This window comes from Pagrus major, chromosome 15 (genome assembly GCF_040436345.1).
Source record: "Pagrus major chromosome 15, Pma_NU_1.0".
Classification (NCBI taxonomy): Eukaryota; Metazoa; Chordata; class Actinopteri; order Spariformes; family Sparidae; genus Pagrus; species Pagrus major.
The window spans coordinates 30,965,805-30,987,876 of NC_133229.1; the positions used below are offsets into that span (position 1 = coordinate 30,965,805).

General features: G+C 42.4%; 3 protein-coding genes across 3 annotated transcripts; all 3 read right to left on the reverse strand.

Annotated features, from left to right (window-relative positions):
- Positions 1-838: 838 nt before the first annotated feature.
- On the reverse strand, positions 839-6,585 carry tspan14 (tetraspanin 14). The gene is made up of 9 exons (XM_073481507.1): positions 6,465-6,585; positions 4,928-5,008; positions 4,460-4,510; positions 4,206-4,352; positions 3,911-4,081; positions 3,649-3,774; positions 3,494-3,544; positions 2,828-2,941; positions 839-2,342 (listed from the first exon to the last, which is right to left on the reverse strand). Exons 2-9 carry the CDS (start codon positions 5,006-5,008, stop codon positions 2,277-2,279), a joined length of 807 nt encoding a protein of 268 aa, XP_073337608.1. The 5' UTR covers positions 6,465-6,585; the 3' UTR covers positions 839-2,276.
- A 3,866-nt stretch (positions 6,586-10,451) lies between these two features.
- LOC141009339 (cytochrome c oxidase subunit 7A2-like, mitochondrial) lies at positions 10,452-11,985 on the reverse strand. The gene is made up of 3 exons (XM_073481888.1): positions 11,806-11,985; positions 11,135-11,269; positions 10,452-10,761 (listed from the first exon to the last, which is right to left on the reverse strand). Exons 1-3 carry the CDS (start codon positions 11,872-11,874, stop codon positions 10,621-10,623), a joined length of 345 nt encoding a protein of 114 aa, XP_073337989.1. The 5' UTR covers positions 11,875-11,985; the 3' UTR covers positions 10,452-10,620.
- Positions 11,986-17,499: 5,514 nt separating this feature from the next.
- On the reverse strand, positions 17,500-18,899 carry LOC141009834 (voltage-gated potassium channel regulatory subunit KCNG3-like). Its single transcript, XM_073482552.1, has 2 exons — positions 18,325-18,899; positions 17,500-18,145 (listed from the first exon to the last, which is right to left on the reverse strand). The coding sequence occupies exons 1-2, from the start codon at positions 18,897-18,899 to the stop codon at positions 17,500-17,502; spliced, it is 1,221 nt and encodes a 406-aa protein (XP_073338653.1).
- Positions 18,900-22,072: the final 3,173 nt, after the last annotated feature.

The window sequence follows — 22,072 nt, forward strand, 5'->3', positions numbered from 1 at the left end:
GAGACAGGGGGGAGAGACAGGGGGGAGTATGGTGAGGAAGGAGGGGGGGGCGAGACAGAGGGGGGAGACAGAGGGGAGAGACAGGGGGGAGTATGGTGAGGAGGGAGGGGGGTGCGAGACAGAGAGGGGGGAGGAGAAGACTGAGGGGGAGTATGGTGGGAGGCGGGGGGAGGAGGAGGCGGGGGAGGCGGAGGAGGAGGTGGAGGAGGCGGGGTGAGGCGGGGGGAGGAGGCGGGTGAGGCGGGGGGAGGAGGCGGGGGAGGCAGGTCAGGTTTCAGTCTCAGGCTTCAGAGGGTCCGCGGCGCCGCCTCGCGGCCACTCAGCGTCAGCACACCAACAGGAGGAAGTGACGTCACAAAGTTTAATTGCTTTCCAACATAATGAGGTTGTGTTCAGGTGCAGTGGGACATTTCTAATTGGTCATTTTGATCATCTCGGTACAGTTATTGATAAATGTCCGCTGGTCAGTGATCAGATGTATTGATAGGTGAGTCTCTGCTGTGGTCATGACGTCACGTGAGCTGCTGCAGAATTATTAGCTTACATTAAAATGATTAATTAAAATAAGAGAAGTCAAATCAAATATTCAGAAACAGATTTGTTTGTTTTCTTCTGTCAAGTCTGTTTTATTTCTGTTTTCTTGTTTCATTCTTTGACTTTAAAGCAATAAATTAAAACTAGAGGCATAATCAATAATCAATACCAACGCTCAGATCAATACAAACACTTCAATAAAGGTTTTTAGTGTTTGAATCAAAGTTTTTGTCTCAATGTTGTTTTATACAAAATTAAAAATCTGTCATGAACAAAAACACATTTTTAATTTAAAAAAACAAACTCAGACCAAAATCCATTTTATTTTGTCGAATATAAAAATTCACTTGGATACAAAACAAAACAGAATCCCTTCAGAATAAAAGTCGTCTGTTAATGAAAAGAAATCATTAAATCACAAACAGAAAATTAAACAATAATTCAGATTTTTTGTACTGATTGGCTCAAACATCCTGAAATCTTTATTCATACAAAACAATTCAACAAACATTCAAAAGCCTGTTAACATGAATCCAGTGTCAATAAAGTTCTGTCTCCTGTGATCACATGACCCGAAGCATTGTGACTCTTCTTCTGTGGTGTTCTGTTATCCAATGAGAGCTCGACATCGACCGTTTCCTGTTTGTGTTTCGCTTTGTCGTGTCGATGAAATCTAAACTGACGATCATATTGATCGATCAGCTGATTTTAATGTTCACATCTCATTAACATTTTTAAAAGGTCACCTTAAATCAATCATGATGGTGATTGATCAGGGTTCAACGTTGATCAGCTGACCTGTACACGCACACTGATCAGAAATGAGCTGGTATCATTATTGATACGTATCAAATGAATGTGTTGATGCGGTCAGATCTCTGTGATCACAGTGAAGACAGACAACTTCACCTGCTGCGTCACACCTGGGTGACATCACTGACTCATCCTTCTCTTATGGCTCAACTGGACTCCATCAAAGGTTCACTTCCTGTTTTAAATCACAGACAATGAAGACAGAGTCAACTAATCAGCAACCAGTTTGATAATCAATTAATCATTTCAGTCTTTTATCAAAATATAAACTCTGATCTCTTTGGGTTTTGGACAAAACAAGACATTTATCAATACTTTATGATTAACTGATTAATCAAGAAAAGAAGTAGATTCAGTCACATGTTCAGAGATCGAAAGAGAGAGAAACAAAAGACCTGAGTTCAACCTGAAGGTGATGATGATGATGATGACGATGATGATGATGATGAAGGAGGCACTGAACAGTAAACAACCAATCAGGTCAAAGGTCACGTGGTTCAATAAACATTCACAGAGGACAGAAACAGTAGAAAAGGCCTGAAGCTGCAGCGTCATTCTTAAACTGCAGGAAAAGTGAAGGCAGTCTGGTGCTGAGCAGGAACACGTCTGTTAGACCGTGAAGCTCTCAGTGACAAAACAACAACACAAACAACAAATCATCAACAACAACAAAAATACAAAAAACATCTACAGAGCAACACATTCTCAAAGAGCTCAAAGTCCAGGAAGACGATTATTAGATTCAGTTTTCACTCAAGAAGAAAGAAACACGTCGTTCAGGACTGTGGAGGCTCCGAGGTCATCACCCTGATGACAGGAAGTGAAGGCAGTACTGAGGAAACACAAGAAGAAGAAGAAGAAGGCACGTCTGACTGAAGAAACTTGGTCCAATAACACCTGGTGGAGGCTCCACCCCTGCAGGTGTAGCTTCAGTAGCTGAATTTGACCTTCTCGATGTCAGAGATCAGAGTCCTGGCCAGGTAGATCCCCACCATCTGATCACAGGTAAACACACAACAGGTACAGTCAACAGCAGGCTGGGACCAGCACACACCAGGAGACACCAGGAGACACCAGGAGACACCAGTACACACACCAGGAGACACCAGTACACACACCAGTACACACACCAGGAGACACCAGTACACACCAGTACACACACCAGTACACACACCAGGAGACACACCAGTACACACACCAGGAGACACACCAGTACACACACCAGGAGACACCAGTACACACACCAGTACACACCAGTACACACCAGGAGACACCAGTACACACCAGTACACACACCAGTACACATAATCTAATTTCATTATTGGTTGAGTGATTGATTACTATAGCAGATTAATCAGAGTAAGCATGGCTGCTGATTTTAATTCCAAAAACCACCTAACGTGAGTATTTCAGTACACAGAACATATATTTCAGTACACAGTACTGATGTAGTAGCAGTACTGAGCTGAAGTATTTGTACCTGCAGCAGAGAGATGACGATGAAGACGATGGCCACCGTGTACAGATTCCCCGGCAGCCAGTCCTCCAACGCAGTGATGCAACCTTTAACGTAGATATGATCACTCCAGTCCCTCTGTGAAGGAACATTAAAGAACGTTAGAGAACATGTTCCTGTGGAACACTGATCACATGCTATGTGGGACTGTTAAGACTCAAGAACAGCTTCCAAGATGATCAGAAAATCAACAATAAGTTCCCGTTAGAACAAAACATTAGAAACATTCCAACATACAACATGTTCCTGTTAGAACGTGTCATTAATAACACGTTCCTGGTACATGTTAAAATGACAAGAACAGGAACACGATGGTAAGGTTTAACAGGCCGGTTCCTGTCATAGAACAAGAACAATGTACCTTCACTACATTATAGACGAGTCAACGACACGTTCTTGTTAGAACCGATGTTAGATACATAACAACATAGGAATAGGAACTTCATGTCGTCTCTGAGCTGTGACAGTAAAGTTGAATCTAACATTGATTTTATATTGAGTCAGTCAGAATACACTGAACCTCTGATGTCATCATGTCACCTGCACCTGTAGAGACACGCCTACATCATCATGTGGACCCTCACCTGTCCCAACAGGAAGTTAGATTTAAAGAACAGGAGGTGACCTCACCTTTGGTCTGTTTCTGACGTCGTAGCCACACTGAGTGTTCACCACCGAGTCCTAAACAAACACAAAGTGCTGTCAACATCACACTCATTGTATTGTTAAGCAACCAGGGTGACGAGCCGTGTGTATTGATCAGTATTGATCAGTGATCAACTCACAGCAGGATCAGTGAGGCAGCAGGAGAAAGGAACTCCACACTTCTCTCTGCTGCGATGACTCCCGTTACAACTGAAATATACATTCATATCCCAGTCCTCTGGTTCCTGAGCTCCACAGCAGTGGTTCTGTTAAAGAACAAGATCCTTCAGTCACCATGAAACAGTCAGAACAGGATACTCTAACAAACCGGAAACAACATCCTACAGGTGTAACTACGATTTCCTGACTTTCTATTTGACAACACAAACAGCGATGAGTTACCATCCTCTGCAGAGAATCTATGAGGTTCTGCAGGTCGATGTCGTCTCTGTACGCTCTGATGTTTGCCAGGAAGAAGTCGTTGATCCATTCTCTGACCTGACTCTGAAAGACCACCGCCAGCACCGCCACCGTCAGCTCCAAGATGAAGATGAAGCCGATCACACCGGAAAACTGATCCAAAGACACAAGACAAGTTTAACAAACGAATGTTAGCGGACAGACATTTTAACGTACAAACTTTAGTATAAAAACATTTGTGGCTAACAAACTTTAGTATAAAGACGTTTTAACGTACAAACTTTAGCAAACAAATGTTTTCTCTCAGTGCTCCCACACAGCCAGCGAAGCCCAGGATGAAGGTGACCCCACCCACCACCAGGACCAACCAGACCGGGTCAAAACCATGCAGCTGGGTCACCTGGGTCAGATCCAACAGGATTCCCTGTAAAACACAACAGACCAGTTCTGTAAAGCAGGAAACAGTCTGTCTAGTAAGAGAGTTCTAACTTTTAGATATCAAAATGATGTGATGATGATGAACTGAGTCACCTTTTCACTCCACGCCCAGAAACCAACTGCAATGAAGGCAGCTCCAGCCAGCTGCAACAGACACACACCAGCGTTTAGACAGATCAGATCACAGACACACACCAGCGTTTAGACAGATCAGATCACAGACACACACCAGCGTTTAATTCAGAAGTTTCCTGATAAACCAGGAGGTGTGAGACGTCTTCACGTCATTCAGACTTGTTTAGACATGTTTAGATGTGAGAAGAGAACTGTGATATTTCACAAGAACAGACGAGAACACAGTTTGAGAAACACTTCACATTTCCTGCTCCCTCAACCAAACAGGATGCCGTGCCATCGCTTCCTGTTAACTATCAGACAGGAAACAGACTTCAGTCTCTACATTCAAAGGAAACAGGGCTCCCTCTCAGTCAGTTTCACATGTGATCAGGTAAACAAGTGAACAGGTGATCAAGTATGTATGTGAATAAGCAGGTAACTCACCCAGAAGATGATGTTGTAACTGAACATCAGGTATTTGTAGCAGCAGCTGACCTCAGCACTCTCATATCGATAGTAGTACATCTGTGACAACACACTGCAGTTAGACACTCTACATATACTGTACATATGTACTGTACATACACTGTATACATATACTGTATACATATACTGTAGTGTACATACACTGTACACATACACTGCAGTTAGACACTCTGCATATACTGTACCTATGTACTGTACATACACTGTACACATATACTGTATACATATACTGTATACATACACTGAATACATACACTGTACACATATACTGTATACATATACTGTATACATACACTGTACACATATACTGTACACATACACTGAATACATACACTGAATACATACACTGTATACATATACTGTACTGTACATACACTGTATACATATACTGTACACATACACTGAATACATACACTGTACACATATACTGTATACATATACTGTATACATACACTGTACACATATACTGTACACATACACTGAATACATACACTGAATACATACACTGTATACATATACTGTACTGTACATACACTGTATACATATACTGTAGTGTACATACACTGTATACATACACTGTATACATATACTGTAGTGTACATACACTGTACACATATACTGTACACATACACTGTATACATATACTGTATACATACACTGTACACATACACTGTACACATATACTGTACACATACACTGTATACATACACTGTATACATACACTGTACACATATACTGTACACATACACTGAATACATACACTGTATACATACACTGTATACATACACTGTATACATATACTGTACACATACACTGTACACATATACTGTATACATATACTGTACATATACTGTATACATACACTGTATACATATACTGTACTGTACATACACTGTATACATATACTGTAGTGTACATACACTGTACACATATACTGTACACATACACTATACATACACTGTCACATGCGGTAACATTCATCAAGTATAAACCATACAAACATGTTTATTAATGATCAGTATTTGTAAACAATGTCTCAGTAAACAGCCTGCAGACTTTCTAACCGTTTTAATAAACACTGTTAGCCGTTAGCCAAACACTAGCAAGCAGCTGTTCAGCTGCAGTTACACAGTAATGAAGTTAGCTCAGCTGAAGCTAATATGTCTGCAACTCCGTATGAAGCTACATCAGTTAGCCTCTTCTCTGTTGTTGTAAACGGACGTTTCTCTTTTTCGTTTTTCTTTCTGTAAATTAGGAACAAGTTCAGCTCAGCTCAGCTCTCCGGTGTGTTTGTACAGTACCGAGCCACTTCCGTTAATGGGCCGTTATTACCTGGTATTGATGAGCTGTGACGAGTTCTGTTCGCCCACAGCTAACAGGAAGCAGCTAATGCTAACGCAGAGTGTGAATCACAGGCTGACGTGTGAGTTTAATCAGAGAAGTGAGCGGGAACAGGCGGGAACGGACGGGAACAGACGGGAACAGACGGCCTTACCTCAGATCAGTCTTTATCGACACATTCACTTTCCTTCGACACTTTAATCAAACTAACGAACACACCCTGGGGATGATAACGGACTCCGTCTTCTTCTGCTGTTTCCACCACAAACAAAAACACAGCTCCGTCTTCTTCTTTGGTTTTCAATGTCGGTGAAATACCATTTTACAGGTCACCGCCACCTGCTGGAGAGCAGAGGAGCATCAAACACAACTTTGGGAAGCCTATTTTATATTATATTATATTATATTATATTATATTATATTATATTATATTATATTATATTATATTATATTAATCCTTTGCTTTCGGTGGTAATATGGTAGAGGAAGAAAGGAAAGGGAGGGAAGAAAGGCCCTGTCCCGGCAGGATTCAAACCCAGGACTTTACCACTTGGAGGCAACAGAGCTCATCACTGCATCACCATGTCTGTATAGTCACTATTAAAAACATTCTCCATTAAAAGCCAAAATCCAGAGGCCGTCCTCTGTGTACAGAGGCTGTCCTCCGTGTCCAGAGGCCGTCCTCCGTGTACAGAGGCCGTCCTCCGTGTACAGAGGCTGTCCTCCATGTACAGAGGCTGCGTCCTCGCTGCAGTGACCCGCGGCTCAGATCCGACCTGTAAAAACATCCTACTTCAGTAAAGGTACATTAGTACTGTCAGTAAAGTACACTAGTGTCAGAAGTAATAGTATTCACAGGTCTGAGTTACTGTGGTGGGATGTAAAAAAGTACATGTACTCAAGTACTGTACTTATGAGATACTTTTACATACTTTTCATTTTCTTCTTCTTCTACTGCAGTATATTTCAGAGGTAAATGTAATATGTTCTGTTACAGTACATGAGTCTGCTGTAACTTTACAGATTTTATGTATAAAACATGTGAAGGTTGTATAAAATATGGTGCAGTGTTTTCTGTTAAAGTAACCAGTACTGTGTAAAGTGTTTTACTATCAGACCAGTACTGTGTAAAGTGTTTTACTATCAGACCAGTACTGTGTAAAGAAATTATACAGTTTTCAGACTTAATGGGTTAGAATTAGTAATAGACTTAATGCATTGTCCTGCTAGTGGCCCAGATCTGGTAAACAGGAGTCGGCCACAACAGTTTTGCTTTTATTGTGAAAAAACTTACGGGAAATGAAGCGAGTAAACAGGAAATGAGGAGATGTGGAGCAGTAAATAAAATCATGAATAGTGTTAAGATTGTTGATGAATATAAAAGTGTGATTCTTCCTGCTTGACTCAGCTGTTAACGATGTGAGGAGCTCGTTAACTCTCCTAATGAACTTCCTGTGAGACTGATGACGTGACAGGGTCAAACAGTTTGTAACTGTTGTCACGGTAACCAGCCGTTCACCACCTCCACACAGTTTGAACAGGATCACAGTCTGGCCTTCAGCGAGAATCAAAATCCTGCAGTTACCATGGAGACGGTGACCTCATGTTCTCTGTCACCATGGTGATGGAACAGACGGGATTCTGGGTCACGCTCAGTTTGTTAAAACGACAGAAAACAAACAAACAAACAGGATGTTTACAAATATATGTAACCTTTGACTCTACAACACACACACACACACACACACACACACACGTTCATATGGATGCACTGATGGACAGTGTGTGTGTGTGTGTGTGTGTCGCTGTGGGGGCGTGGCTTCAGCGAGCAGAGGAGGAGTCACGCTGTGTGTTGTTGGATGACCTGATGCACGTCCTGTCAGAATAAACATGTGTTTGAATTTAATTTGTGTATTTGGTGTCACACTCGGCCCTGTGAGAACTCAGAGCCTCATCATTGGACATAATGTTCATATAGTTGTCAAAATATTTAAGCTTTGTTCAGTCGAACTTATTTTTAGTCTAATGTGACGTCAGGTCGAAGTCTCCTTACAGCTGCAGCTGTGACGGCAGAACCAAAGAGTATCTTTATTAAACTGATGATCACACAGATTAAACTTCATCTGTGTTTGAAGTTAAAATTAGGTGTGAGATCTCCTGTGGTCGTAATCTGGATTAAGACAACGATTATTTCATAAACAAACATTTTGGGTTAGAGTTTTGCTCATTTATCCAAAATGTGACGAGACGACGAGAACACGCCACACGAAACAAGACCTATTCACTTCCTGTCATGAGCTGTGCGCCTCCTTTACTCTGATTGGACTTTGGATCTGTGAAGTTTCAATGCTCCTCAAAGTCCAGCCAATCAGAAAGAGGAGGGTCAGTTGACCAACAGGGCCAGTGACAGTGATTAGCTGTTAGCCTTTAGCAACTCGGTTTGTTCTGTTGAAGTTAACAAGCAAAGAAGCACAAAACACGACGTCACACAACAAAAAATTAAACTGAACATAAAAACATGTTTGTCTTTATTGTGTCGTCGCTTCAGTTCTGAGAAAATCCCTCATCAATACAAACATCTGATAAAACTGATAAAAAAGTATGAATCTCTTGAGATCCACAGAAACTTAACTTACACTGATTTATTCACAGGGATGGAGCGGACAAAAAGACAGAAACAGTCAGTAAAAATCAACACAAACTGAGGATTTGTGTGTGTGTGTGTATAATGTGATCTGTTACCGTGACGCTTCGCCTCCAGCATCCCATCACCGTCTCCATGGAAACAGGGCCAGTGATATGACACGTTACACAATATTTGGATCATTTTGTCTCATCAGTCAGAGCTGTGTGTGTGTGTGTGTGTGTGTGTGTGTGTGTGTGTGTGTGTGGAGGGGGGGGTGTTAGCTGCCTTTGTGAGGAGTGATTTCACTTTAAAACCTGAGAGGTTGTCTGTACTGTGAAGACATGTCTGAACTGAGAGGACATGTCTGCATCGTGCAGACATAATGAGTCTTAACTAGTCTTAAAACTCTTAACGAGCACACACATTTCAACTGATCCAACCACAACATCACCAGACTCCCTTAACAAATGTAGTGATTTTGAGTTGATTCATGAGGAGAAACTTAACAAACTTTGTGAAACAGTTACGACAAATTCTGAATCATTGGTGCCTTCTTGTAAATTCAGCATTAAATGTAATACATGAAGCCAACTATTAACCACAATTTCACCAGACTCCCTTAACAAATCATCTAATTTTAGGAGTTGTTGAGTAGCGTTAAACTTTATAAGCAATACGAAACTCTGACTCTGACAGATTCTGAATCATTGTCTCCTTCTTGTAAATTCAGCATTAAATGAAAACAGTAAGTTGTTTGTTTCCTTGTAAAAAGTGTCAGTTTGTGGCAGCATGGCTGCACCAGCCTGTCTGCTTCTGTGTCTAAAGTGCTAAAGTCTGACCTGCCAACATTTAGCAGCTGTTTGAACACAGTCTTTGTGTGAGGTCCTGATGACACTGCCTCTGTCTCCATGGCAACCAAGGCCACTAGATGTGACGTAGTGAGCTTCAGATTGTCTCCTGTTACATGAGGACCACACCTGAGTCAGGCTGAAGTAGAAGATTCAAACACTAATGAGCAGGTTAAATATCACATTATATCAATACTGTCACAATACTGTACTGATGACTTAATACTTGTTGAAACTCTGAACTCAATGAGATTCATGATCGATGATCATCAGCAGTGTGGATATAATGAGCATCACTTTACAGTCTCCGATCACCATAACCAGATAATGTGTGAATATTAACGAGGCCGACATCAGCTCATATTAATGATGATGATTAATGGAAAGTGAAGTCAGTGTGTTCAGGTGAAACTGATCTGAAGTCTGCTGATGGTGTTTTCATCCTGAGAGAACAGATAATCCTCAATAATCCCCTGAAGACCAGAGGAGGATCAGAGGAGGATCAGGACTCATAAAAACAGGATCAACTGTCATCATCAGAGGAGCCACCAGCTGATCTGTGAGCCGCCGACGCCTCCGAGGGTTCATCAGTAATATTAAAGACATGTACATTCAAATCATTTTAAATATCTAATGAAAGGCATCAGGAAAAACACACAGACGGAGATTCTTTTACAACAAAATAAACTTTATTGATTCACACTAAATAAGAATTTCTGTACAAACTGTCACTGAATGCCTCATCAGAGACCACCAACTGTCCCTGAACGCCTCATCAGCATCCATCACACTCAACATTTCTCAGAAGTCTCTCGTCCAATCAGAGCGCTGGAGCATCACTTGTTCCTGGGCTGGGCGGCGATGTAGAGCGCCATCAGGCAGTACAGCACCCCCCCAACTGTCAGACCCATGGTGGACCGGTAAAGCAGGCGGTCCATGTAGCCCCGCTTCAGGTGGACCGGGACACCGTCCGCCGTCTGGACCAAAGAGACAGGCGTGTTACATCATCACACAGGTCACATGATCTCAACAGACACACCTGAGCAGGGACCACTCAGGTGCAGACAGACCACTTGAAGCATTTTTACTACAAAAGTCTGTAACACCAGAGACGCAGCCAGACCAAGACATATATCAGCCATTCATCGAGACAGAGTTCAGGTCCTGCTGACTGAATTAACTGCCTGCGGCCATTTCCAAGATGGCTGCTAGGTAGAGAGACTTGTGGCCTCACTTCCTCTTCACTGAGCCCTGGAACCTGTGTGACTCTCATTAACATTTTTAAGGATGCCACCTATAAAACACACACACACACACACAGAGCTGATATTTCTGACATCACAGCGTTACCTGGAAGGCTTTCTGCAGGTCAGGGACTCGATTGGCTCCCAGGTACTCCACCTGACTTCCTGCTTCTGACACCAGTTTGGTCGGAGACGCAAAGATCATTGGAGGGGAGGCAGGTGGGACAACTGGACGCAGACCCTGAGGACACAGACGGGTGGAGACAGACAGGTCAGAGACAGAGACACACACATACTGGTAACACTGACAGCAGGTAAGCAGTTGCTAATTAGTTCTACTGATGAACTAATTGATTATTCAGGTGATATTAAACACATTGTTGATCAGGTTTTTTAATTAGGTTTTCGGACATTAATCAATAATCAGCTCATTAATCAATAAAGCACATGGATCAATAAATAAATAACTGTACGTGATTGACAATAATCAGCTGATTGATCGATAATGTAAACAGTTTCAGACCGGAAGTCACTTACGAAGATAAATACAGCTGATTGATAAATCAGGAAGTTTGTTCTCTGACGTCACTGATCATCAATAACAGCAGGACGGAGCTGATCAATCAAGCGAACTGATCAGCGGATCAGAGGTCAGATCAGACTGAAGTCCCTTTCATCAGATTCACTGATGAACTGATCGATAACTGATCACTTCACGTTGTTTTTGGTTAGCATTAGCATTAGCAGCGAACAAGGTCACGCGTGCCCGGGTCTCACCTGCGGGTTGTAGGCGGCGGCGGGAGCTCCGGTGAGCCGCTGCGTCACTCCGCTCAGCTTGTAGTACATCACAGAGTCACGTGACACCTGAACACACCTGAACACGGCGGATTTCACCTGTTTCTGCTCAACACACCGCTGCACCGACGCTGCGATCCTTCTGCTGACAGCTCCGCGCTGCGCAATGACGTCACAGCAGCGCCGATTCCGAAGGACCCGCGACGGGAGACTGTCCGCGGTCTGCCTGACCGGAAGTCAGTCCAGTTTACAGCAGAGATCAACAGTATCAGCAGATATCTGATCAATAACAGCAGCAAACTGCTCCTGATGATCGTCAGGTGTCTGGGATCATGACGTCACAGCACCGCCATGTTGAATGACTTGTGTTAGTCTGTTTTATACTTTCATCAGAAATCACCTTGATCATATCACAACTTTACAATGTGTAAATATATGTGGCTTCATTTAGCGCTGCTGCCCTCTTGCTTTCTGACCCTGTTCATCGGTTTCATCCTGTAAAACACAATATTTGTCATGTAAACAACAGATGCTCTTTTTGAGATTGTGAAACTATTGAACATGTTTCTACAGATTGTTTCGTGCTGCTGCCTTTAACAGAAACACCTTGAACAAGATGTCTCTCTAACAAAGATTGATATTTTACTCAAGTCCAGCTTCTCCCCAGATGAAATGTATATAATTGATTTAATCATTATTTTGGCAAAATCCTACATTCACAAATGAAATGGCTTGAAGGATTTCCCTCCTGTCACACTTTTAAAGTTACAGATTTGAACATTTAAATCTGAAAAAGACAATTAGACTATTGAGACATTTCAGATTTACTGCTTATAGCTAGCAGACCTCTGAACTGTGCTGTGTTTGTTGATGTTCGGTTGTGCTCAGGGTGGACTGGAATTTTGAACTTGTATAAATTGTTTGTACGTATTTAAGTTCTTGATAAAAAGATAAAATAAATCAAACCTCTGCTCTTTCTTTATTATTTCTGCCTTCAGAGAGACGCTGCAGCTCACTGACCTGTTGACGAGTCTATTTTTGTGAAATCTGGAATAATTTCTGTCAGAAGCAGGAACTCTTCAGTCGTGACGTCTGAGACGTGTGAAATATTCTGCGTGTTGTCAAGTTTGAGTCAGTCTGTCAGAGAGGAGGCGTCAGAACAGACTGAACTCTGTCTGATGACTGAAGGTGACAGTTTGTCATAAATCAGGAGAAATGTGACCTCAGGAGCAAACAGTCCGTGTGTTCTGTGTTGAACTTTAATATCTCTTCAGACACCGTTAAACTCCTCTCAAATAACCGTGAACGCTGTCTGAAAAAGACAAATAATAAATGTTATTTTTCAGCTCTGATATTATTTATTCCTTGAACTATATTTTCTTTTTTGTGACGATATGAATAATATTTATGGAAACTGTGATGTGACACTTGAAATCTGATTTTGAAAAAATGGCAGCAGCCGTGAAAGAACAAACAGGAAGTCACAGAAAGACTCACTTCCTGTTTAATCCATCTGTAGGTTCAATAATCAATCAATAAATCAATAAATCTAGTTTTCACAGCAGTTGGTTTGTCTGTCAGAACCTTTTGTTTGTTGCTGCAGCTCACTCAATCTGATAGCTTAGCATTAGCTGGTTAGCTCTGTTTTTGTAGCCTAGCATAGCTTCCTCATGATGTTGTAACCTCAGCTACTCTAAAACTAGCCAGCTAATGTTAGCATTGGCTCACGTGCTGATCTGTCGTCGTGACAGAACTGAACAGACTTCAGTTATTGTTGTTGTTGTTGTTGTTGTCATGATACGTGTCAGTGTTCAGGGAGATCTGTGATGACTTTTTGCTGAATGTATATTTCATATTTTAAAATTGTTTCCTGACTTCTTTAAAATCTTCTAATAACTAAATAATATTTTTTTTGATCAGTTTTACGAATCTGTCTTTCTTCATCACTGTTCGTCTGACGTTCATCCTCAGTCTGTTAGCTGTGATTTCAGAAATACACGACGTGGCCCTTTAATGAAGGATTTTATCAGATTTAATGAAGAAATACAACATGTAAGAGATAAAATCATCTGTTATAGGAGAAAGAAAGAAAGAAAGAAAGAAAGAGTGGTGTCTTGTTAAAGGTTAAAGGGATAGTCCGTGTAGTTTGTGCTTTGGTTTAAACCCTGCAGTATTTCACACCACGGAAGAAGAAATAGAAGAAGAAGAAGAAGAAGAAGAAGTGTCCTCAGTGAGATAAATCACACCTCCACCGTCCTGACATTCAAAACCAAATGTTTCCAACACTTCAACTTCCTGTCTCTGAGTCTGCTGTTGCCGTGGAAACAGTGGATGGTGTCCAGTCAGTCCCAACAGCTCCAGTTACACCACAAACTGCCGGTTTAACCCCTGACAGTCCAGAGAAGAGTTCATGACAGTCAGTCCTGAGGGGGGCGCTACAGGAAACAGACGTGAAGAGTTTGTCCTCTGATGAGCAGGAAGTGGATCTGTTCCTGTTTCCTGTTTACAAAGATCAAACTATCTGTGGACCGAAGGAAAACATCACAAAGATCCAGACACGTTCGGTCAGACCTGAATTTTCACGTACAAACACAATATTTTTTTTAAAGAAATTAGAAAAAAACCAGGAAGCATCAATTTGAATCAAAGAAACGCTTGTCCTCTAATGGAAGAAAGATTTAAATGTTACAATCAACCCAGTGAACACGTCATGAACTCACTGAAACGCACTGAAACATTTTACTTTACTGCTGTCTGCAGCAGTCGCCTGTCTGCAGGAGTCACCTGTCTGCAGGAGTCACCTGTCTGCAGGAGTCACCTGGCCACAGGAGTCACCTGTCCGCAGGAGTCACCTGTCTGCAGGAGTCGCCTGGCCACAGGAGTCACCTGTCTGCAGGAGTCACCTGTCTGCAGGAGTCACCTGTCTGCAGGAGTCACCTGGCCACAGGAGTCGCCTGTCCGCAGGAGTCACCTGGCCACAGGAGTCACCTGTCCGCAGGAGTCGCCTGTCCGCAGGAGTCGCCTGTCTGCAGGAGTCACCTGGCCACAGGAGTCACCTGTCCGCAGGAGTCGCCTGTCCGCAGGAGTCGCCTGTCTGCAGGAGTCACCTGGCCGCAGGAGTCGCCTGTCCGCAGGAGTCGCCTGTCTACAGGTGGCGCTGAGCTCTCAGACATACCTGAACAGATGTTGTTGACTTTAATTTCTGGATGTGAACTGAGCCTTTAGACTTTAAGCAGATGTTTTATCTACATTTATGATCCCTTAAATCTTTAAAACATCTGAATAATGTGATATTGATTATTGAACATGTGACGGTTCAGATGGTTTTCAAAGTAAAACGTTTCAGTGCTGCAGATTCAGAGTTATTTAAATGTCAGTAGTAAACATTCACTTTTTACAGACAAACAGCTCGTCTCTGATTTACTGATCACTCCTCAGAACAAACTGGAGTGTACCTGGACAGGTGTAGTTTGGTGTTCACAGTGTTCAGTTCATCTCGTTCCATCAGTTTCACTTCATTTTACTTATTTTAGTCGTTTACAGAAAGAGTAACAAACACGGAGGAAACGTTTCCAACAAATAAATGAATATTAATCTGAGTTTAAAGTCTCAGATCAATTATTCTCTGATTCTCTTTTAAAAACTGTTCATCAATAACTTCTGTCAGTGACTCGCTAAAGGAAGAACATTACAGAAACTCCTAAAAAACAAACCTGAACTCAGTTTTAACTAGTTCAAAACAAAAAGGTCTCGTTCAAGAGACACCGTGTTGTTTTTTTAACCCTGTTTGACATCGATGGCTTCAGCACTTCCTGTCTGGTTCCCCGTGGCAACGTCGTTGGTCAATTATTGAACTCATGGGTCAGTCGATTAACCTGTTGCTCAGTTGACAAACTCGTTGGTCCGTTGACAAACTTGTTGATCAGTTGATGAACTTGTTGATCAGTTGATGAACTTGTTGATCAGTTGACAAACTTGTGGGTCAGTTGATTAACTTGGTCAGTTGATGAACTCGGTTCTCAGTTGATGAACTTGTTGATCAGTTGATGAACTTGTTGATCAGTTGATGAACTTATTGGTCAGTTGACGAACTTGTGGGTCAGTTGATGAACTCGTTGATCAGTTGATGAACTTGTGGGTCAGTTGATGAACTTGTGGGTCAGTTGATGAACTTGTTGATCAGTTGATGAACTTGTGGGTCAGTTGATGAACTCGTTGCTCAGTTGACAAACTCGTTGGTCCGTTGATGAACTTGTTGATCAGTTGATGAACTTGTGGGTCAGTTGATGAACTCGTTGCTCAGTTGATGAACTCGTTGCTCAGTTGACAAACTCGTTGGTCCGTTGATGAACTTGTTGATCAGTTGATGAACTCGTTGGTCAGTTGACGAACTTATTGGTCAGTTGATGAAGTCGTTGGTCAGTTGATGAACTTGTTGATCAGTTGATGAACTTGTTGGTCAGTTGACAAACTTGTGGGTCAGTTGATTAACTTGGTCAGTTGATGAACTCGGTTCTCAGTTGATGAAGTCGTTGGTCAGTTGATGAACTTGTTGGTCAGTTGATGAACTCATTGGTCAGTTGATGAACTTGTTGGTCAGTTGATGAACTTGTTGATCAGTTGATGAACTTGTTGGTCAGTTGATGAACTCATTGGTCAGTTGATGAACTTGTTGGTCAGTTGATGAACTTGTTGATCAGTTGATGAACTTGTTGGTCAGTTGATGAACTCATTGGTCAGTTGATGAACTTGTTGGTCAGTTGATGAACTTGTTGATCAGTTGATGAACTTGTTGATCAGTTGACAAACTTGTGGGTCAGTTGATGAACTTGTTGATCAGTTGATGAACTCGTTGCTCAGTTGATGAACTTGTTGGTCAGTTGATGAACTCGGTTCTCAGTTGATGAACTTGTTGATCAGTTGATGAACTTGTTAGTCAATTGATGAACTCATTGGTCAGTTGATGAACTTGTTGGTCAGTTGATGAACTTGTTGATCAGTTGATGAACTTGTTGATCAGTTGACAAACTTGTGGGTCAGTTGATGAACTTGTTGATCAGTTGATGAACTCGTTGCTCAGTTGATGAACTTGTTGGTCAGTTGATGAACTCGGTTCTCAGTTGATGAACTTGTTGATCAGTTGATGAACTCGTTGCTCAGTTGACAAACTCGTTGCTCAGTTGACAAACTCGTTGGTCCGTTGATGAACTTGTTGATCAGTTGATGAACTTGTGGGTCAGTTGATGAACTCGTTGCTCAGTTGACAAACTCGTTGGTCCGTTGATGAACTTGTTGATCAGTTGATGAACTTGTTGATCAGTTGATTAACTTTTTGCTCAGTTGACAAACTCATTGGTCAGTTGATGAACTCGTTGGTCAGTTGATGAACTTGTTGATCAGTTGATGAACTTGTTGGTCAGTTGATGAACTCGTTGGTCAGTTGATGAACTTGTTGATCAGTTGATGAACTTGTTGGTCAGTTGACAAACTCATTGGTCAGTTGATGAACTCGGTTCTCAGTTGATGAAGTCGTTGGTCAGTTGATGAACTTGTTGGTCAGTTGATGAACTCGGTGGTCAGTTGATGAACTTGTTGGTCAGTTGATGAACTCGGTGGTCAGTTGATGAACTTGTTGGTCAGTTGATGAACTTGTTGGTCAGTTGATGAACTTGTTGGTCAGTTGATGAACTCGGTGGACAGGCTGTGGGTGCAGCGGGCAGAGCGTACCTTCAGCTCGTGGTAGCACTGGACGAAGCTGTGGTAGATGAAGGTGATGGGCAGCGCCAGCAGCACGATGCCGCTCACCACGCAGAGGCCGCCCAGCACGCGGCCCGCCACCGTCACAGGGTACATGTCCCCGTACCCCACCGTCGTCATGGAGATGATGACCCACCAGCAGGCAGCAGGGATGCTGGCGTAGTCCTGGTTTCCCGCCTCCAGGTCCAGGCCATGCTCCAGCAGTTGGGCCAAGGCGCTAAAGATCGCCATGGCGACACAGATGAAAATCAGCAGCATCATCATCTCACGGTAGCAGCGCCGCAGCGTCAGGCCGAGTGTCTGCAGGCCTAGGAAGTGACGAGCGAGTTTGATCACCCAGAAGATCCTCATGATGCGCAGGACGCGCAGTGTGACACCGGCTCGCTGCAGCTGAGAGTTCTCCCCTGTCATGATTGTCACGGTAACGGAGACGTAGTATGGCGTGATGGCCAGCAGGTCGATGATGTTCAGAGGACGACGGACAAACTCACACTTGTCCCGAGACACCAGGAAACGGATGATACACTCTGCTGTGAACCAACCAATACACACCGCCTCAATGATCCTGCAGGGGGCACAGCCAATCAGAGAGAGGGGGGAGAGAGGACCAATCAGATTCACAGCATGGAACAATGGTGCTCTAAATGAACAAGATGATCCAATGAGATTCAGAAACAAGTTTAACACAGATCTTATAAATACTACACAGTGTGTAAACATCCGGTCTGGTTCCTGCTGTCCTACCTGTGCTGGTCCAGGGTCTCGGTGGTCTTCCAGTCCGGTAAGGTGCTGGCACACAGCATCACCATGGAGATGATCACAAACAGCATCGACACCGAGGCGAGGATCTGCGCCGCCAGGGAAGACGTGGGTTCCTCGAATGTTCTCCTCATCATCTCTAGCCAGCGGCTCCTTGGCTCCTCGGGGCCCCGCGGCTCCTCCTCAGGGAAGAAGTGGACGAAGCAGTCTGACAAACGGTCGTCTAGACGCCGCTGGCAGCACGGCTGCAGGTCGGCGCTCTCCAGGCCCCAGTACAGCATCTCGTTGTAGAAGGACAGCTCACACATGTGAGGCACAAAGCGCAGCTTCCCGTGCTGCACGTACAGCATGATGAAGCTGAAGGCCTCCGAGTGGCGGTCAAAGAAAAACTCGTTCCTGTCACGGTCGTAGTCGTCGCAGAGCTCCAGCAGCTCGCTCTCCGACACGCAGCGATGCAGCCGGCTGAGTCTGCTGAGAGGGAGGCGCTTCATCAGCTCCGCCGAGAAGGAAAACCTACGACCGCCGACGTTCAGGATGCAGAGACTGCTGCCAAACTTCATATTACTTCACTTTAAAAACACAGACGGCTTCCAAACGTAGTTTCCTGCGATACAAACATGGACTTCTGGTGTCCAAACTTCATATTGTTCAAAATGTCGACAGTTTCCAAAATTCATCGTCTGTTTGTTAAAAAGCTGAAGCGGCCTCAAAACTTTATTTTGTGAAATAAAAACAGGAAGTGCTGCTACCAAATGTCATCTTCTGTATTCTTTAATCTTCAATCTGTTTGTGAAGCTGCTTCCAAACGTTTCTTTTGTGAATTAAACCAGCGACTGATGCTTCATCTCAAACAGAAGCTTTCTGTCTCACCAGCTTCCTGTTTTCATCCTCTAATTAAAGCCTCGCTGCTCGTCTTCTTCTTTGGTGCTTGAATGAAATGAAAAATGTGTCAGTAACAACATGAGTGTTTCCACTGGCCCACGTTAATCTGAAATTATCTAATTCTCTTTCTGTCTCTCTCCCACTCACTTATCATACATTCAATTATTCATAGAAAACTATAAAAATATTTTCCTTTGACAACAAAAACACCAAAACAAACAGAGCGAACTGACTCAGAGCAGCTGATTTAAAGATCAACATGAAAAACTCACCAGGTTTCACCGACCGACATGAAGCTGATAACAAGTGGATCCTCTCTGACTTCTGTTTGGTGAATCTGAAAGTGAAGAGCAGCAGCAGCAGTACATCCTCCTCCTCCTCCTCCTCCTCCTCCTCCTCCTCGTCCTCCTCCTGTCTGAGAAGAGGAGGATCACAGTCGATGATTCAAACACTCAGTCTGAGCTGCAGAGAATCTGAACCTCCACAAACCTCCTCAGTGTCTGACTGACTGAAGATGCTGCTCAACATCATTATCATCTTCATCATCATCATCATCTTCATTTTCATCACCTCTCTTTGTTGTTCTCGCTCCTCCTGCTCCTCGCTGTGATGACCTCATCATCAGTCAGAATTAAACATTTGATCCACCTCATCTTCATTCAGCGTCTCATGAACATCAGACAGATTATTGATGAATAACGAGTCAGACTTTATTAATTCATTAACAACCTGCAGTGGTTTTTGAAGAGATGGCTCCCCCTGCTGGGAGATTCTGTAAACTGCAGCTCAACATGTTTTTCTTCACTTTTTAAATCTCCAAACAGGAAGTTGATCTGTGTGTCTTCACTGATTCACTCTGATCGTTTCAAATGTTTAAACTCAGGAAAAGATTTAAATCTAATTCTGTCACATGACGAGCACGTCGTCACAATTCATCAACTCCACAGGATTATAACTACGCTTCAGGTATTTGGTAGATGAGATGTAAACATAAACAAAGAGATGTAAACAAAAATGAGATGTAAACAAAAACAGACATAAACAAAAACAACATGTGGTGGTTTCAGTCATCCAATCAGCAGCCACCGTGTTAGAAAATCTACTAATGTGAAAATTAACACTCCTCCTCTGTTTATTACTGACAGAACATGATGTAGTGAAGGAGACACTGAAACAGAGACATGTTGGACTGTGTGGACCGGGTCTGGACCTGGTCTCTCAGTACAGTATACCAGTGACAGTCTGATATGGAGATATGAGTTCTCCTGTCTGTCTGTGTCTCTGTGGTTCTGACAGGAAATGTTCTCAGTGTTTTTTAGTTAGCTTAAAACTAAGCCGCTTCACTAACAACATGTAGCGTCATAAAACAGACGTGGAGCGACTGACTGAACGTCACACTGACACATCTGAGATCAGCAGGATGAAACCTCAGTGATGTTCGGTTCAGATGAAGCAGCAGGTCGGAAATTAACGAGGCTGATGATGTCACAGATCATCACAATGTGAAGAGAAGTGAATTCTGCACCAAGTGAAATAAAAACAACCATTTCTTATTCAAATAAAAATTTAGAATTTTTTATTCAATAATATCTTTTATTGCATTTTAAAAGGAATCTTTTGTGTTTACAACAAACATGAAACAACACGTCATGTGTTTGTTTACAAACTTCTTCTGTATAAAGATTCAAAAATACAACAACACTATAAATCTGCTACACACCGCCCTCTACTGGACGTCTCTTCAAAATAAAAGTCAAACCTTACATCTCACATACATTCCTGCTTTATACTCTTCATATATATATTTATATATTCACTACTTTTCTTTACATCAACAGAAAATAATAGAAATAAAAATACAGAAAAACATAAAAACTGTGGAAGATGGTTGTTTTTGTAAAATGTGTTCAGACTCTTCAACAAGTGACCTGAAGAACTTTTTATCTTTAAATCTTCTTCTCTGAGGTTTGAGGAGGTTTAAATTTTGGCCGTGATGGCAGAGGAGGAGGAGGAGCAGGAGGGGGGGGGGAGGAGGAGGAGCAGGAGGAGCGGGGGGGGGGGGGAGGAGGACGAGGAGGACGGGGAGGGGAGGGGCAGGAGGAGGAGGAGGAGGAGGAGGACGAGGAGGAGGAGGAGGACGGGGAGGACGAGGAGGAGGAGTTAACTGAGTATCAGATTATTTTTTGCGTTTATGAAAAGCAGTGAATCCTACAGAGATACATAATAATATTTATGTTATAATCTTTACAGAATGGATGAACATTGTGTCACAGCTCTGAACTCTTGAATTAATCAAAGACGTTTTATTACATCAGCTTCTAAATAAATAAAATGGACTCTATTGAACAAAATGTCGTTTTCAACACAGCTGAGTTTGTTTGATCATCATCTCGTCAGTTCAACATTTTTCTGACTACAGTTTGATTCCTGGAGAAATCTTTATAAAAGCATCACTTCAGATAAACTCCCAGATATTTATTTTATTTAATTCATAAACAAAACAAAACAAATTTTTAGCTCAACCATCGATTTGTCGCATCAAGATGCTTCATGAAGATGTTTTAAAACATAAAGGAGAGCGTCATCAGCGTATGGGCAGAACTTATTTTCTGGATGTTAAAGTGTTTTTTTGTCCGTATTTGAGGGAAAATGCTCTGAATTTTTTATTTTACAATTAACAAGAATGTGACAAATCCCCTTCAGGAGGTAGATTTGAATTTAAAAAATGTTTAATCGATAATGAAAGAATCTGCTAGATTCTAAAACTTCTCACACTTCAATTAAATAAAAACACTACATAAATATATAATTAAATCCTAATATGACACTTTGGAGATACAAGGTTTCAAGT

Excerpts from the sequence above, each read along its gene's own strand:
- tspan14 (XM_073481507.1), bottom strand. The coding sequence starts at position 5,008 with ATGTACTACTATCGATATGAGAGTGCTGAGGTCAGCTGCTGCTACAAA. Across the intron at positions 4,082-4,205 it reads ACATTTGTTTGCTAAAGTTT|TTTTCCGGTGTGATCGGCTT; the intron begins GTACGTTAAAAC and ends TCTTTGGATCAG. Across the intron at positions 3,545-3,648 it reads GCTGCCTCACTGATCCTGCT|GACTCGGTGGTGAACACTCA; the intron begins GTGAGTTGATCA and ends GTGTTTGTTTAG.
- LOC141009339 (XM_073481888.1), bottom strand. The coding sequence starts at position 11,874 with ATGTACTACAAGCTGAGCGGAGTGACGCAGCGGCTCACCGGAGCTCCC. Across the intron at positions 11,270-11,805 it reads CCGCCGCCTACAACCCGCAG|GGTCTGCGTCCAGTTGTCCC; the intron begins GTGAGACCCGGG and ends CTGTGTCCTCAG. Across the intron at positions 10,762-11,134 it reads ACCTGCAGAAAGCCTTCCAG|ACGGCGGACGGTGTCCCGGT; the intron begins GTAACGCTGTGA and ends TCTTTGGTCCAG.
- LOC141009834 (XM_073482552.1), bottom strand. The coding sequence starts at position 18,899 with ATGAAGTTTGGCAGCAGTCTCTGCATCCTGAACGTCGGCGGTCGTAGG. Across the intron at positions 18,146-18,324 it reads GAGACCCTGGACCAGCACAG|GATCATTGAGGCGGTGTGTA; the intron begins GTAGGACAGCAG and ends TGCCCCCTGCAG.